We start from the raw sequence: 18,068 nt of genomic DNA, 5'->3' as shown, positions 1-18,068 counted from the left end.
TACCCTGTCACCATATGAGGCTATTATCATATCATTGATTATATTCCTTATGCTGTGCATTTTATTCCTGTGACTTATTCATGTCATAATCAGAAGCCTGTGTCTCCCAGTCCCCTTCACCTGTTTTGCCCAACCCCTGCACTCCTCCCCACTGGCAACCATCAGTTTTTTTCTCTATATTTATAGGTCCGATTTTGCTTCTTGTTTGTTAATTTGTTTTGTTTTTTAGATTACACATATGAGTGAAATCGTGGTATTTCTCAGTCCAACTTATTTTGCTTAGCACAATACCCTCTAGATTCATCCATGTTATTGCAAATGGCAAGATCTCATCCTTTTTTTATGGCTAATATTGTGTTGCATATATGTACCACATAGGAAGCATGGAAGTTCTTAAACCGGTCCCATACACAATAAAATTGTAGCAAGGACTGCCTTGAAACATTCTATACTATATTTAACCAACTGAAAACCAGGTCAAAGGCCTGCTTCTTGGCACCTCTGTCACATGATCCATCATCTTGGCCCCTTCTGCCTACTGGCAGGGCAGTTGCCCAGGCCTGTAATTAGAACTGTCACATTCCTGAGGAGCTGCTGTGGCCAAGGCCCCCAGGGCAGAACCCTGGTGGGTTCCGTCAGGCATTCACGCTATTCTAGGAAATGCCCCACTTACCAACTCTAAATGTCAGCCCACAATTCCTTGGCTTCTCCATGTTTGGTTCCCAGATTATTTACTTACTAGATGGCTGGAAGGGAGTTCTGGTGAATAATGTCTCTCCTGCCAAGATGACAAATTGGGTTTCTAAAGACAGACATGTGGCTCTGTGCGGAAATAATATTTTGGGCATGAGCATCTTTGGCTGAATAGAATAGTATGGAAAATGTGAAGCCCTGGATGGCTTTCTCTGTTAGTGGTTTTCTAACAGAGCCACTAACTCTGCAGAGACGCAGAGAGCATTCAGCTGTGAAGGAGGCAGACACTAGCCAAACTGGACCAGCTATTTCCTCAGCCTCTGGGAAGCATCCTCCTTGTTCCTGATTAAGTCCCTTTAAGAAGCAGATGATATGTCTTATGTTCTAACAAAAGGAACATCAAGGCCTTTCAGAACCGGAGAATGTCCCCTGTCAGACTGGAGTTGGGGTTAGTAGCTCCTATTTGTAGAGTGCATGCTGATTTGATGAGGCATTTGACTGTATCCTCAAAATCCTGTTACACTCATTTCAAGTTTGATTATGTCTTTGTGAGGCAGAATGAGAAAGGCTAAAAAAAAAACAAAACAAAACAAAAAAGCAGGCTTGCCCTTCTCTGGGGTGTCCAGGAAACTGCCAGGGTCCTTTCTAAAACTGACAGTGCCTTTTCCTCCTGGACGAAGTGTTCTCTGCCATCTCGTGGACATGTTGGGAACTGCACCTCCCAATTGCACTTGCATCTCTGGGTTCATAGGAGGAACTACTGTCTCTAACCTTCCCCAGGTGAGAAGGTGAGAAGGGGCTACCACACCAGCCCTGGTCCAGGCTCCAGGATTGCCCAAATAAGAACCAGTGCAGAGCAGAATGAGGATGATGACTGTGTTAACCTTCCCTGCTCCTCTGCAATGCGTGAGATCATCTATAACTGTTAGGGCTGACAGCTGCCAGTCACCCATGAGATTGTACACCACAGGTGGAGATGGGGCAAGCCCTGCACGGGGCCTCCAGTCAGGTGCTTTTGTAAGAGTCAAGTTCCAAAACTTTGGTCTTTTTTCTTTTTTTTCTTTTTCCAGAGGGAGCAAGAAAATGGGAAACTAAAGTGGGCAACAGCTGTTTCCTGCTTCTGAGGTGCTGGTATTTGCTGCACTTCTGCTCTTTGGTATTAGGCTGGAATGGGGGCTGCTCTATAGGACCAGAGAAGGAGTGAGGTTTTCATGATATCCACCCCAGCTTGTCTTAGGTGAAAAGAGAAACCCAGAAACAGCTTGGGGTGGAAAGGTGCAGCACTGGATTTAGTGAGCAACCTTTGGCAACCGACTTTTTCAGGCATTGTGAGACAAGCAAGCATAGGCTGTGTCGGGCAGTGGAGAGAACAGAAGCTCCAGTTTCACCCCCGCTTTCAGTCTGCTCTCCTTCACGTACCAGCCATACTGCACATAACGCATGTACCAGTGTGACCTTGGTCACACTGATTGCCTATGACAATCAACGTTCTCATCTGTAAAGTGGAGATAGTAATAGAACCTGCCTCATGGAATGCTTAGAAGATTAAATGAGATCTAGTGCACAGCCTGCCTCTGGGCCAGCTCTCATAACCAATCCATGTGAGTAACAAATGTGCTGAAGTTTTCCTGGGCCCTCTGTAAACCTCTAATAGGAAGGACTGGCCAGGGTGTTTGGAGGGTGAGTAGAAAGAGTAATGGGTCAAGGGTATCTGGGGTTTTTGTATGTTTGTTTATTTTTGAGAGAGAGAGAGCGTGAGAGAGAGCGGAGGAGGGGCAGAGGGGAGAGAGGATCCAAAGCAGACTCTGCACTGACAGCAGCAAGTCCAGTGCAGGGTTCAAACCCATGAACCCATGGGATCATAACCAGAGCCAAAGTCAGACGCTCAAGCAACTGAGCCACCTATAATCTGTGATTCAAAACTGGGCTCATTAGCTCTCTGGAGGTAAGATGTGAACTGCAGTGTGCCTGAAGGAGCGTTGCACTTACAGAAACATGCCAAGTGCTTAGAAGCCAGGGCCTGTGCCCCATACGGCAGGGCTCCCCACCCTTGTGCAAGCGTGTGTCCAGGAGGCAGTGGTGGGGGGAGCCCCTCAGCCTCTGGGTCTGAGTTGGCTCCCAGGCTGTCCCCAGGGAACCCCTTTGAGACAGAAGTCGGCAGAATCTAGCCTGTATGAGGTCTGGCTGGATGAGTAGTGTGCGTGCCAGTTGACTGCCAGGGTTAACGTGGCTCTTCTGAAAAGCACCTAAAGGAATTCCAATTTTAGCAGCAAAACCTGAGGACAGGCTCAGTTGTTTCTACTCATGTTCCACTAAGGATCCTAAGCTCTAGATTGTACGTCTAGGGTTTCTAGAGGTTGTCATCACCTCATAAGGGAAGGAAATACACATTTATTATCTACTGTGTGCCAGGCACTGTGCTAGGAAGTTTAGACCACCCTGTGAAGTAAGAATCATTATTTCTTCCATTTTACAGGTGAGGAAACTGAAATACAGGGAAGTGAAGTGTCTTGGCTATTCTACCCAGCTATTGAGAATTGAGCTTGAGTCAGGATAGAGCTGGGATAATCTTGGCCCCACCGCGTTTTTGTGTCCCCCACTATACCAGGCGCAGGACCATAGATGTGGGAAGAGCTTACCAAACACTTGCTGAGTTGAAAATGGAAGGATTCATGTGCCAAAAGGGCCTTCGGAAATGGGCAAATGTCCAAGCGCAGCTCTGAAAGACAAGCTATGTGGGGCAGCAGCTAGCACATCATCAATTCAGAATTCCCTGTCATCTGGCCTGTGGCCTGCTGGCCTGCAGCCAAGCTGTGTACAAGGGCTGACTTGATCAGCTTTGGCTCTTCTGTTTTAGGCACTCCACCTTCCAAAGAGGTGCCAGCTGGGAAGTACCCATTCATAGTCACGTCCGATGATGGGCGGAAGGTTCCTGTGGTCCAGGCTTATGCTTTTGGCAAATACTTAGGCTATTTGAAGGTTGAGTTTGATGAAAAAGGAAATGTCATCGCTTCGCATGGAAATCCCATTCTTCTCAACAGCAGCATTGTGGAAGGTGGGTAAATGATGGCTGGACTTTGTTCTTGTTGTTAATGTTTCAGGGCAAGGCTGTAACACCTTTAAAGAATTGAATTCTCTCTTAAGTTTGCCCTCTTCATGGATAAGAAGATTGAAAATACACTCAAATGCCCAATATCCCATTTGCTTTCCCAGTTCCTCTCAGCATCAGACACCGTGTCACTGCCTCTTTTGTCTTTTCAAGCTTTGTCCAGGCATGGAAAAGCCACTCAGCGCATGTCCAGAGGAGAGCTGCAAAGGGGTCCAAAGCCCCACCACCAGCAGTGTGCCCACAGCAAGTTGCCCAGTCTCAGTGGGCTTCTGTTTCTTTATCACATGAGGGAGTGTCTTTTTTACTTTTTTGTCTGGGACTCAGAATAAAATACATCTTATGTCACCTGTTTACATGTGGTGTACATGACCACAGCCCTGGGCCTCTCTCACCATGATTGGACCAGGGAGAGATGGGCAGTGGGGTGCCCTGCAGAGCCTGTGCTCACAGCACAGACCATCTCAACAGCCAGAGGGAGAGGCCGGGACTGCACAGCAGAACCTCAGAAGGCCCTGTAGATCTGCCCTGGGGACCTTTCATCATCCCCACTCTTCCCCACGCCCCCCCCCCCCAATGCTATCCCAAGTGGGTCCACAGGTGCTCATTCAGGTGTGATGAGTTGATGTTAGGATACTCAGTGCATCTTTAAGTTCAGATCCATTCCTAGTCTTATTACCAAGGAACAGAATTTTCTGAGGAAATTTTATAGTCAAAACGAAAATGTAGACAAATAGGGTAAAGAAATGTATAGTCACAACAGGTAAGCTAAATGATCTTTGATTCCTTCTCCAAAATTTAGGCCAGGGTGAGATCTGCCTTAATGGCAACCTGATTTTTTTGTTTTTTGTTTTGTTTTCTTCTGTTTTACTTTTTTCTAGATCCAAGCATAAAAGCAGACATTAACAAATGGAGGATAAAATTAGACGGTTTTTCTACTCAGGAATTAGGGAAAACAATTGTCTATCTGGATGGCTCCACTCAGTCATGCCGCTTTAAGGAATGCAACATGGGCAACCTGATTTGTGATGCCATGGTGAGTGGTCCCCAGGAGTGCAGGGCCTGTGCTTAGGGGAAGAGGGGAGGGAGGAAGGTTGCAAGGAGGGACAGCCTGTTACAAAATTCAAGGTCTTTAAAAATTAATATGCATACAATAGCTTGGGGTAGATTCATACTGAGTAGTACCTTGGGAAGGGGCCTAAACTATACCAGTTGACCATCACTTTATTGCACAAGAACTGAAAGCTTTATTGATAGGTATTCACCTTGGATGTCTGAATTTTGGATGTTGCTTTCCTTTTGTAAGATGATCTGAATACGTGAAACTTCACTATTCTGAAGATGTAGACATAGTAGATAAAACACATTTGCTTGGGCCTAAATTGGCCAGAGTGTCTCACTGATCTGCCCTCTTGGATCCGGAGAACAAGGCCTTGTGTGACTGGAAGCCTCCTTCACAAGCAGAGAATGACGACATGCAGTTATAATAAGGCCTGTGGCTGAATAGATCGCTCAAGAAAACACCCCACTGTCTACCTGTCTACAAGAGACTGGCTGTTGGCAGCCCCTGGGGAGCCATGCTGAACCAGGGTCCCCAGGCCAGACTTAACACTCCCACCAAAGTCCGCACCCAGGAGGCTGATTCTTTGTCTGTGCTTGGCACTGTGCTTGGTACCTGGAGCCCAGTGCCCGATATATATACTCTCAATAACTGACTGCCAAGTAAATGACAATGTCCGCACTTCCCAAGGTCAGACCAGTGCTGGCTCTTCTTTTGTATGCAGTCACACAAAAGAAGTAGCTAAAGACACTTTTCATAGATGCCATGATACTCTACATGGAAAACCCAAAGGATTCCACCAAAAGGCTGCTAGAACTGATACATGAATTCAGCATAGTTGCAGGGTACAAAATCAATGTACAGAAATTGGTTGCATTTCTATACACCAATAATGAAGCAACAGAGAAATCAAGAAATTGATCCCATTTACAATTGCACCAAGAACCATAAAATACCTAGGAATAAACCTAACCAAAGAATAAAAGATTTGTATGTTGGAAACTATAGAACACAAATCGAAAAACATTCCATGCTCATGGATTGGAAGAACAAATATTGTTAAAATGTCAGTACTACCCAAAGCAATCTACATATTCAATGCAATCCCAATTAAAATTGCACCAGCATTCTTCTCAAAGCTATAACAAACAGTCCTAAAATTTGTATGGAACCACAAAAGACCCCAAAGAGTCAAAGTAATATTGAAAAAGAAAACCAAAGCAGGAGGCATCACAATCTCAGACTTTAGCTTCTATTACAAAGCTGTAATCATCAAGACAGTATGGTATTGGCACAAAAATAGACACATAGACAAAAAGAATAGAATAGAGTACCCAGAATTAGACCCACAAATGTGTGGCCAACTAATCTTTGACAAAGCAGGAAAGAGCATCCAATGGAAAAAAGTCTCTGATGCTGGGAGAACTGGACATCGACATACAGAAGAATGAAACTAGACCACTTTCTTACACCGTACACAAAAATAAACACAAAATGGATGAAAGACCTAAATGTGAGACAGGAAACCATCAAAACCCTACAGGAGAAAGCAGGAAAAAACCTCTCTGACCTCAGCCGCAGCGATTTCTTGCTCGACACATCTCCAAAGGCAAGGGAAACAAAAGCAAAAATGAACTACTGGGACCTCATCACGACAAAAATCTTCTGCACTGCAAAGGAAACAATCAACAAAACTAAAAGGCAACTGACAGAATGGGAAAAGATATTTGCAAATGACATATCAGATAAAGGGCTAGGATGCAAAATCTATAAAGAACTTACTAAACTCAACACCTGAAAAACAAATGATCCAGTGAAGAAATGGGCAGAAGACATGAATAGACACTTTTCCAAAGAAGGCATTCAGATGGCCAACAGACACGTGAAAAGATGCTGAATATCACTCATCATCAGGGAAATAAAAATCAAAACCACACTGAGATACCAGGTCACACTGGTCAGAGTGGCTAAAATGAACAACTCAGGAAACAACAGATGCTGGCAGAGATATGGAGAAACGGGAACCCTCTTGCACTGTTGCACTCGTGCGGCCGCTCTGGAAAACAGTGTGGAGGTTCCTCAAAAAATTAAAAATAGAACTACCCTACAACCCAGCAATAGCACTACTAGGAATTTATCCAAAGGATGCAGGAGTGCTGATTCATAGGGGCACATGTACTCCAATGTTTATAGCCACACTTTCAACAACAGCCAAATTATGGAAAGAGCCTAAATGTCCATCAACTAATGAATGGATAAAGATGTATTTTATATCTATGATGGAATACTGCTTGGCAATGAGAAAGAATGAAATCATGCCATTTGCAGCAAGGTGGATGGAACTGAAAGTTATTATGCGGAGTGAAATAAGTCAGAGAACAGATATCATATGTTTTCACTCATATGTGGATCTTGAGAAACTTAACAGAAGACCATGGGGGGAGGGAAGGGGGAAAAAAGTTACAAACAGGGAGGGAGAAAGGCAAACCATAAGGGACTCTTAAATACAGTAAACAATCTGAGGGTTGATGGGGGGGGGGTGGGGGAGAGGGAAAAATGGGTGATGGGCATTGAGGAGGGCACTTGTTGAGATGAGCACTGGGTATTATATGTAAACAATGAACCATGGGAATCTACCCCAAAAACCAGGAGCACACTTTACACACTGTATATTAGCCAATTTGACAATACATTATACTTTAAAAAATCATAATATTAAAGAAGAATCCTATTTTGAAAAAAAAAAAAAAGTAGCTAAAGAGTAGCCAGTATGGGAATGTTTAGAGAAAAGTCTGGAAGGAAACAAGCTGTTAGCAGTGCTTACCTCTCTTTTAAGAGGCAGAGGCAAGTGTTAAGAAAACACTTGCTTTTGCGCTATTTTTTTTTTAAATGAGAATATATTCATTTTATTTCTTGTAACTAAACACATATTTTGTAAAAGAAAAGAATGAAACGGATTCACCCATTTCAGGAGGCCATCTCTGTGCCTCCAAAATTGCCAACTTGGAAATTTGACATGGAGGCCAGGGATCTTGTTGGCTTGAGGTCCTGAGTGGAAAGGTTTTCAGGTCACGCCTTCAGGAGCAAGTGTGGGGCCTGGAGGAGGTGGGGAAGGAGAGGTATGGTGGACCAATTTGCATGGAGGTCCTGTCCTGACACAAGAGCCAGTTTTGCTAATGCCCACTGGCCTGAGAGTAGAAGGGTCTTAGGAAAGGGGGCTCAGGGCTACTTGCTTCTAAGAGTCTGACACGGGACTGGTCACTATTTCTTATTTTTGCTTCTCAGAGCATAAAACTAGTTCTGACTGACTATACTTGAGAAATCTCTGGGAACACAGGAGCAGGAAGAAGCAGCTTTATTTCCATGGTAGAGATAACCAAATCCCTAAAACTGATACTATGGAAGAAGGTCTAGAATAACTAATGTAAATTCATGCTACTGTTGCAGATTAACAACAACATTAGACACTCGGATGAAGTGTCCTGGAACCATGTGTCCATGTGCATTCTAAATGGAGGTGGCATTCGGTCACCCATTGACGAGCGGAACAACGGTATGCTTCCCAGGCTCAGGGTGTCAGCTCAGGTTTCTCTCTGACCGTGCCCCTGGGTGGCCTCAGCTCATCTGTCCTGTCAGCCATGTACCACAATGTCAGCCTCTCCAGTTTCGGTTAACTGCTACTCAAGTCAGTGCCTAAGCAGAAGGGCACACACATGCTTGTGTGTTCTCATATGTATTCACACACAGAGTGGAGAGCGAGGGTGAATGGAACCCAATCTTGATCTAAACTTCTGACACACAAAACCAAATACTAATTATTGCTGATTACCAACAGCCGCCTCCTTGATACCTGGAAAGAGAAAGGGACAAACTGTCCATGTTCTGTGCTGGAAAAAAACAAAAACAAAACAAAACAAAAAAACAACAACACCCTACTGGATTAAATTCTTTTAGTGCATTTACAGATATCCAGGATCTTGCATGGTAAAACAAACCAACTAGTCAGATATTCAAACCGCTCTTGCAGTCTTCCCTGATCTGCTGTCAAACCAGGTAGTCTCAGTGTAAAGCCCCAAGCTCATCTCATTGTCAAACAAGGACAGGTGGCAGGGACACACTGCCTGTCTGGAGGAACTGAGCAATGCTCAACACCCACTGAAGACCCAGCTATAAGCCAGAGATCCAGGGCAGAGCACTGGTGACTTTGGAGCCACAGCCATTTATAAGCACCTGTCATCTTGCCCAGTGGTTGAGAGCATGGCCAGAGGCCTCTTGAATCCATTCCCTCCCTGAGTGTCAGGAACCACTCACACAGCTGATGCTGTACTAATAGCCTTCCAATAGCCTCTTGTCTCCTTCATCTCCACCAACCCTAAAGGAAGCTGGTCTTGGGGTAATCTTATTCTCAAGCTGTTTTCCTTCTCACCCCATCTACAACTACCATCAGGCACAATTACCTGGGAGAACCTGGCTGCTGTGTTGCCCTTTGGAGGAACCTTTGACCTGGTCCAATTAAAAGGTTCCACCCTGAAGGCGGCCTTTGAGCACAGCGTGTACCGCTATGGCCAGTCTACTGGAGAGTTCCTGCAGGTGGGCGGTAAGTCACCCTTTGAAGTGAAGTGGGTTTGTCCTGCTGGTTGGCTTAGTTCCTCACTCCCCAGGACCTCCACTGCCAGATTTTTTTAGGTTTTCCCCCCACCCAACATGAATGCATAGTCTCTCAATGGTCATGGGCTCCCAGACCAACTGAGATTAGGTCAGGGTCAACGCCTCAATGCCTTGGCAATGAGCAGTAGTTGCTACACCTGATTTGGATGTCAGATAGACTCACTATAGGAGCTGGCCCTCCAGACTCTAAGCAGGTCAGCAGCCTTGAGGTCTAGTTTCTATTAAAATCTTAGTTGTTTAAACACTCAGTATTTTTTTTTTTTTTTTAGAAAAAAACCAAAACCACCATTCTCCGTTCTATTCATAATTGCCTGGTACCATGCAGAGGTTCAAAGGAATTCAATATCCAATCAGTATTAGCGAGGATGATGTCTGGGAGGGGCGGCCGACTACATAGACACATCGGAACACCTGGTTCTAGTTCCACTGTGACGTGGGACAGGTCTTCAACCTCTCTGAATGTTCTGAAAATATCTGCCCTGCTCATCTCATGGATCACAGTGAAAACTGAATGAAAATAAATGCTTCCCAAATTGCCAAGGACTTGTGAATGTGAAACACTTTTGTCAGTAATAACTTCCACAGTCCAACGAATTAATCGTTAAATTTATAACCTTGATACTGATACCATAATTTGCCCCCCCCCTTTTTTTTACTGTAGATGGTGGGCCTCACTTGATAGTGTGATTGCTTTGTCAAGTCCTCCTTCTACAGAACCCCCAACTCTTTGGATTGAGGGGGGGAGCTGCAGATGGTGGTGGAGCCATAGCCTAATGCCTGTGGGGTAACCCAAACATTCTGCACTTTTCCAGGAGAGACTTGGGGGGACAACAGGGTTTTGGTGCTCCATCACAGTGCTGGGTAGTTAACATGTCTTGTGAAAGTCATCCAAACCCAAATTATTATCATTTAGTAGTCTTCAAAATTAGAACAAATATTCTGTACCTCTCATCTATTTCTCATTTTCCAAAGCCATTGAACCAAGTGGCTGACCAACTCATTTAGGATTTTAAAAAGATGTGGTTTCTCCCTGCACTGTTACCCCTTGCCCATACTGAAGCAGAGCCAGTTTTCCTCCCAGTGGTTCTCAGACCTCCCAAGACTCAAGGATAAACCTAACCAAGAAATGCAAACGCAATCTAACCAAATGCTGCAATGTCACCGCAATTCTTGCTGAAATTTCACTCAAGCTCAGACTCAGTGAAAACCAAGCCGAGTGCCCCAATTCCATATTTTGGCCAAATCTCTTTCTTAGAAAACAGAAATTTCCCTCTGGATCCAGTGAAAACATACAGATTCGTTTCTTTTCTAGGAATTCATGTGGTGTATGATCTTTCCCGAAAACCTGGGGACAGAGTGGTCAAATTGGATGTTCTTTGCACCCAGTGTCGAGTGCCCAGTTATGAGCCTCTCAGAATGGATGAGATATATAAGGTTATCCTTCCAAGCTTCCTTGCCAATGGTGGAGATGGATTCCAGATGATAAAAGATGAAGCATTAAGACACGACTCTGGTAAGCACAAGTGTCTCTTCCTCTCCCTACTCCAAAGTACTCAAGAACAAAACTGGGCCAAAGAGGGAAGCTACTCAGGATGCCAGGACTGCAGTGCCAGAAATCAGATCCTGCCTCTTTGTTGCCGCCTCCCTCCCGCTTTGTTGGAAAATAGCAGCAATGCTTTGGAGAATATGTGCCCTACCCCTCTTCAGCACACGTAGCCACCCATCCAAGCCCAAAATGTTTTAAAATTCTGTTAAGTATGTATAAACAGCTATTTAAATTGTGAAATATCAATGGGTTTTGCACTTAATGAGAAACCTCATTTCTAGAACTTTAGATTGGATCTGGAAAATCCTGTAAGCTTTCTTGAAGCTTTTAGTGTGAATAGGTCAGGTAGGAGTAGATGGGCTGTGCTCCCCTCCCCCTTTTTAGCACATTGGGTTGGTGGAGTATTGAAAGGAACAACCACACCTGACCTCAGTATTTTTGGCAGCATTTAGGGTCATTATACTGCAACCTCACTTTTAAAAATCATATGGAAGTCGGCTGATGGTAGATTTGAGTCCCACAGAGGCCCAGAGGATACCACCAGCACAGGGCCATTAAAAAAAAAAAAGAACCACTTCACATGCATGAAGTCCATTGATCCATTGATAGAATATACTACCCCTTCCTCTTCTCTAGGGCAGAAGCCAGCGTGCTTATAAAGCATGTGCACAACTTTGCATTTCCAGAAAAGAGCTCTGGTACTTCCTTGTCAGCTTTCCTGTGGTGGGCCTGCTGTTTCAGCCTCTTGTTTCAAGGAGGGTGGAGAGCAGAGCCAGGGCAAAGGAGGCAGCCTTCCTGCCAGGAAAGATGCTAGCTACTTCTGCACATTCCATGAAAGATGATGGAAGCGCAGGCTTTACAGAAGTGTCCTCTTGGGTCCCACATGAGACAGAGGCTGGGGGCTGTGCAGATTAAACCCAGACTGATTAAGTTTGAGAGAGGAGCTCACATAGAAGGCTGAGGAAGCCTTGGCCCTAAGGGTTCTCAACCCTAGCTGTGTATCAGACTTAGTTGGAGAGCATTTTAAATTAAATATCAATACTTTGGCCCCAGCTTTTAAGAGATTCCAATATAATTGTGTTGGGGGAAAAGACTCTTCCAGCAATTCTAATGCAGGGATGAGAACCACTGCAGAGTTCTTTTTAAAAATATTAGTGTATTTTTTTTGTGGAGGTATAATTGACATATAACACAATGTTTTAATTTCAGGTGTACATGGTTCAATATATGTATGTATTGCAAAATGATCATCACAATGTCTAGTTAATATCATACATAGTCACAAATTTTTTTTCTCTTGTGAGGTAAACTTTTAAGATCTGCCCTTGTAGCAACTTTCAATATGCAATACAGTATGGACTCTAGTCATCATGCTATACATTACATCCCTATGACTTATTTGTGACTGGAAGTCTGGATTTTTAACCCCCTTCACCCATTTTTCCCACCCCCCTACCCCCACCTCTGGCAACCGCCAGTCTGTTCTCTATATATGCAAGTTTGGTTTTGTCGCTGTTGTTTAATTCCACATACAAGTGAGAGGAGATGGTATTCGTCTTTCTCTGATAGATTTCATTTAGCACAATGCTCTCAAGGTCTATCCGTGTTATCGCAAAAGGCAATATTTCATTCTTTTTATGGCTGAATAGTATTCCATTGTGTGGAATCACATTTTCTTTATCCATTCATCTACCACAGACACTTAGGTTTTTTCCCTATTTTGTCTGTTATAAATAATGCTGCAGTGAACATGGGGGTGCATGTTACTTTTTGAATTAGTGTGTTTTCTTCAAATACTCTAAAGTGGAATTGCTGGATCATACAATGGTTCTATTTTTGATTTTTTGAGGGGCCTCCATACTGTTTCCCATAGTGACTACATCAAGTACATTCCCACCAATAGTGCACAAGGGTGCACTTGCCACATCCTTGCCAACACTTGTTATTTCTAGTCTTTTTGATAATAGCCATTCTAGACAGAGAAGGGATATCCCTGTGGTTTTGATTTGCATTTCCCAGATGATTAGTGATGTTCAGTATCTCTTCATGTATCCGTTGGGCATCTGTAGGTCTCCTTTGGAAAATCTATTCAGATCCTCTGCCCATTTTTTAATCAGATTTTTATTTTGTTTTTCTTTTGAGTTCTAGGAGTTCTTTATATATTTTGGGTATTAACTGCTTATCAGAAATATGCTCTGTTGAGTGATATTTTTAAAACAAAATTTTGTCAGGTCCCTATGGGTTTGTTGTAGTTATAGGCAATTAGTATTTATCAGGTCTCCTCTCTTTTGGAAATGAAGTCTCCATTGTCTGTCAATTATGCAAAAATGACTTCTGACCAGGCAAGCAGAAGAAAGCCACTTTTATGTCTCAACTAATTGCTCTCAACCATTTCCCTAATGCCCTTGTTTTGGAGTGGTTCAAAAGCAATATTAAAGGTCAACAACCTTTTGAGATGACTATTCCCTCCAGTTGTCTAGTAGTCAACAGTGGGCACATTTCACATCTGGAACATGAAAAAGCAATCAAATTCTTTGCACCTGTAATCACTTTTCTTGTCTTTTGTGACATTTTATCCTTGCTTATGAAAGTAGTATCTTCCCTCTTACAATTACAAAAGACTTTAGAGAAATACGTTGGTTTTCCCACCTCTTACTCTTAATTGGTAATTACTTATTCTGTAGTTAAAATAATGTATATATTTTTCCAGGTGATCAAGATATCAACGTGGTTTCTGGATACATCTTAAAAATGAAAGTAATTTATCCAGCAGTTGAAGGTCGGATCAAGTTTTCTGCAGGAAGTCATTGTCGTGGAAGCTTTTCTCTAACATTTCTTTCCTTTTTGGCAGTGAGCATTGTTTTATACCAGTAGCCAAAAATTCCTCTTGCCATTAATGTGTGGAACTGCATTTTTTTTTTCAAGTGAGATTCAAGTCTGCATTTTAGGAACTGGCTTGGTGATGGCACAGACCATCTTTGCTGGACCCCAGAAGCTGAGGCTGGAGGCTTGTAAATGAAGACACTGACATCATTACTCAGGATCAGCAAGTCACTGAACACACACGAAAAAATGAAAATGAGCCCTTTGAGGGGAGAGCCAACCATCTTTAGTTTACATATGCAAATTTTAATAAAACTTATATTAACCATTTTAAACCACAGAAATCATTTTTTTAATATCCATTTTAATCCACCAAACAATTTATGTTTACATAGAACTCTATCCTTTACAAGGCAGTTTTTATCTTATTTGATGCCTATAACTTTTTTTGGTGGGCAAGGCAGGCGATGTTTTTCCCATTTGGCAGACAGGGAAACTGAAACTCAGAAAGAGCTGACTTGTTCAAAGCCATACAGCTGAAAGTGACAAATCTAAGACCTGCACCCAGGTTTTCTGACCTCAAGTCCAGACTCTTTCAACTACATCCAGTTGCTGTTCAGAAAGATACTTAATGGTCTCCTCTGCTCATAACTGTCAATGGCATCAAGCTCCTGGATGACAAGTCTCTGCTTTATTTCATATCTCTAACTTTTCCCTTTTTAGATCTTGTTGTTACATTGAGTTTCATGGACTAAACACAGGCAGCATTCTCTCCTGAGGCCACCCATGTGCCTTTAACAAGTCAGGGAACAAACAGTGCAGCAGCAGATGATGGGAAAGGCTAGAGCCTGCAAAAAATAGTCCAGGGGCAGGGAGAAAGGAAAAGGAAGAACAGGACACCGGGGACATATTTACATTATGGAAGAAAAAGAGCTAAAGGGCATTTAGATTTGTTAAAGAGATATTTGCTAAGGAGTAGCAGAAGAGTGCCTGATACATAGTATTACCTGTGAATAATTTTATGAGATTCCATCAGTTCTGCCTCTGTGCTCTTTCCACCCTTCTTTCTAATGTGAGGGTATAAGAAGAGAACCTTTTAAGATAAGGTGTGATTCTAAACTTGTACCTGTTCTCCCCAGCAAGATGCCAGCACTTACCCTAGTCTCTGTCTCTCTTTCTCTCTCCCTCTGTCCCTTCTCATCCCCCACCGCAGTTATGGAAAACTCAGAGGGGAGACAAGGATTTATTTTTAAGTGTTATACATGATAAGTTTGAAGTCAGATCTGCCTGCAAATATGGACACTCTTAAGTCATGCTCAAGTATGAATATGAGAACTCCTGCCTGGGAGTGAGCCCCCTGAGTGGGTGTTCAGGAAACACCCAGACTGATGAAATGATTTATAACCAAAAGAACAAATACTTGCTTAAGGTGGTCGTGAGACCAGGTGAGCCTGCTCAGCATTGCATAAATTTCAATGAGAAATGGGAGCCTTCACCTTAAAAAATGGTGAGCAGGGGCACCTGGGTGGCTTAGTCAGTTAAGCATCCAGCTTTGGTCCAGGTTATGGTTCATGGATTGGAGCCCCGTGTCGTGCTCCCTGCTGTCAGCACAGAGCCTGCTTTAGATCCTCTCTCCCCTCTCTCTGTCCCTTCCCCTGTATGTGGTTTCTCTCTCTCTCTCAAAAATAATAAATGAAAAAAAAAAAAAAATGGTGAGCAAACAGCAGCTAGAGGTTTGGAGAGGGAGTGTTTGTTAATGTTTACAAATATTAAGTACTCTTGATACAAAATATACTTTAAAAATTTTATAACATCTTTAAAAAGGCTGCTGCAGTAAAATAAAGCCCTCAGTTCTATGCATATACAGATTAGCTATAAGCAAATGTCAACAGGATTGGAAGAGGAAAATTAGAGAAAGGTGCATTTGGAGTATATTTTTTATGCTTGGCCAGTAAAATACAATGAATCCTATTAGAGCACAAATTTTTAAAGAACATTTTTTGTAAGTTTTCTAAATATATGTGCATATATTGTGCAGTGGTTTAAGAAATGACCTCACTTTACAGCTGTAGATTCAATTGTGCAATAAAACTGAAGATATGCTCCTTGTCTTTGGTAGTTATTTCTTCTCTCAAGCAAACATTATAACCTGAGACAATACAACTGAAGGAAAACTTTTGATGGTTTATCACTGGTATCATTTCTCTTGGTCATAAGTCCCTTGCCATTTGATAACCTTCCCTAGCCCCCTTTTCAGCCAAAAAAACAAGAAGAAAAATGCATGCAATTTTTAGATAAGAGAAAACAGTAAATAAAGGATATTTTAAATAATACTCTTACATTTTCTGGCTTTCATATACAGAATCTAATGTAGAAATTGTTTTGAGGCTTGTAGTGGTTTACTAAAAATAAAAATGCCCAAGTTGGACAATGTTGGGGATTTAATTAATTTGTCTGAACTGGCTGTGCATCTAAGAATCTTCTTCAAGCATACTGATAAATAAACCAATTGTTTTGTCTTGGTCAAATGGATCCGTTAAATCCATTTGGTGCCAGAACTGCCTTCAGCAGTTCCTAACAAAGAATAAGCAGGGTTTCTTAGAAGAAAGTTGCGACTGCCAACAGTTGCCCATTAGGAAAAGTTGCTCCCTTGAGGAGTCTGTGGTCCATGGATAGATCCATGGCTACACTTCCCCAAATTAGGAAAGTTTCCTGATTAGTTATCTGGGCCTGCTGTAATAAACTGACATAAACTGGATGGCTTAAACAACAGAAATTTATAGTCTCACCCTTCTGGAGGTCAGAAGCCTGAGATCAAGTTGGCAAGGTTGTTTCCTTCTGAAGACTGTGGTGAAGCATCCTGAGATCAAGTTGGCAAGGTTGTTTCCTTCTGAAGACTGGTGAAGCATCTACCCCAAGCCTCTCCTAGCTTCTGGTAGCATCAGGCATTCCTTGCCTTATAGCTGGTATTTTCCCTCTGTTTTTACATCCTTTTCCCTCTGTATGTCTGTCTCTATGTCCAAATTTCCCCTATGTATAAGAACAAAGTCATACTGTATTAGGCCCACTGTAATGACTTAATTTTAGTCACCTAAAAAAAACACTATTTCCAAATAAGGTCACATTCACAGGAAATGGGGATAAGGGCCCAAGCCCCACCATCTTTTCAGGGGACACAGGGGAGTCATCCTTGGCTGCTCCCATTTTCTCAAACTCACATTATGTCCCTGGGTAAATCTTGCTTCCCAACTTAAAACACACACACAGGCACACAACACCCTTCACAAGTACTATCTTGCTTCGAATCACTGCCACTTCTGAATTGCTTCAGCAGCCTCCTAAATGAGCTGGTCTCCACTTCTGCTCCACTCTAGTCAGTTCCCAACGTTCTCAATTCAGCAGCCAATGTGATGTCTTACAGTATTAAGCAAGACTGTGTTGCTCAATGGCTCAAAATCTTTTTACCACACTCCTCAAGTAAAAGCAACAATAAATTATCCCAATGGCCTACAAGGCCCTCTGTGATCTGGTTTCCCATTACTTCTCTGACATTATTTCTCTTCACTCTCCCTGATGTGAGGCCACACTGATCTCCGTGCTATTCTTCCTACAAAACAGACACTCTCCCACTCAAACCTTTGCATGTGCTATTTTCTCTACTTGGAACATGGACTCCTACATACCTGCATTACCTGATTTCTCACTCCCTTCAAGTCTTTTCCAAGGTCCCAGACCCCGCCATTTAAAACTGCAACCCTCCCCCATATTCCCCTCCTCAGTTAAAAATGTTTCTTCTGAGCACTTATTTTCTAAGATACTATAATTTCCTTATTTATCTTATTGTCTGTCTCTTGGAGTTTGAATGTAGGTTTCTAAATGCACAAATAATATCCCTAGCTTATCTAAAACTGCCTGGCACATGGGTGAGTGTGCACTACACACTTGAATAAACTGAATAAACTGTGTATAATTCCTTCCCTTGTACCTTTCTGCCACCCTCCTCCTCACTCAGTCCAAAAGCCACACACACAGTCCTTTTCTCTGGCCTCACCCCTCCAGAGAATACAGATAATTAAGATTTCTCTACCTACAGAAGACACCTTTTCATTACGCAGAGTGTTTGACTCTTCTTTAACCTCTCTGCAACCAAAAGGCCAATTAAGTTACCCCTA

The 18,068-nt window shown here is 42.8% G+C and overlaps 2 protein-coding genes across 7 annotated transcripts in view; one reads left to right on the top strand and one right to left on the bottom strand.

Annotated features, from left to right (window-relative positions):
• The window catches only part of NT5E (5'-nucleotidase ecto), a 49,935-nt gene extending 33,930 nt beyond the window's left edge, over positions 1–16,005 (top strand). The window contains exons 4-9 of one of the 2 annotated variants that reach the window (XM_019442789.2): positions 3,551–3,748; positions 4,681–4,835; positions 8,307–8,412; positions 9,307–9,456; positions 10,840–11,040; positions 13,999–16,005. In XM_019442789.2, coding sequence (XP_019298334.1) covers positions 3,551–3,748; positions 4,681–4,835; positions 8,307–8,412; positions 9,307–9,456; positions 10,840–11,040; positions 13,999–14,021 — 833 coding nt within the window. In that variant the 3' untranslated portion in view covers positions 14,022–16,005. Of the gene's footprint in view, positions 1–3,550; positions 3,749–4,680; positions 4,836–8,306; positions 8,413–9,306; positions 9,457–10,839; positions 11,041–13,783 lie in introns of both variants that reach the window. The other variant, XM_019442788.2, reaches the window with a different exon arrangement.
• Positions 3,699–18,068, bottom strand: part of SNX14 (sorting nexin 14) — a 95,786-nt gene continuing 81,416 nt past the window's right edge. For 3 of the 5 annotated variants that reach the window (XM_019442782.2, XM_053904672.1, XM_053904671.1), the window contains one exon: positions 14,182–16,926. The gene's annotated coding sequence lies outside the window, so the exon portion shown is untranslated. Of the gene's footprint in view, positions 3,811–8,199; positions 8,710–14,181; positions 16,927–18,068 lie in introns of those variants that run through there. The other 2 variants (XR_008422964.1, XR_008422965.1) reach the window with 2 other exon arrangements.

This window comes from Panthera pardus, unplaced genomic scaffold (genome assembly GCF_024362965.1).
Source record: "Panthera pardus isolate Hobbes unplaced genomic scaffold, ASM2436296v1 HiC_scaffold_17, whole genome shotgun sequence".
NCBI classification, from domain to species: Eukaryota; Metazoa; Chordata; class Mammalia; order Carnivora; family Felidae; genus Panthera; species Panthera pardus.
This window is presented reverse-complemented; position numbering and strand designations above follow the sequence as displayed.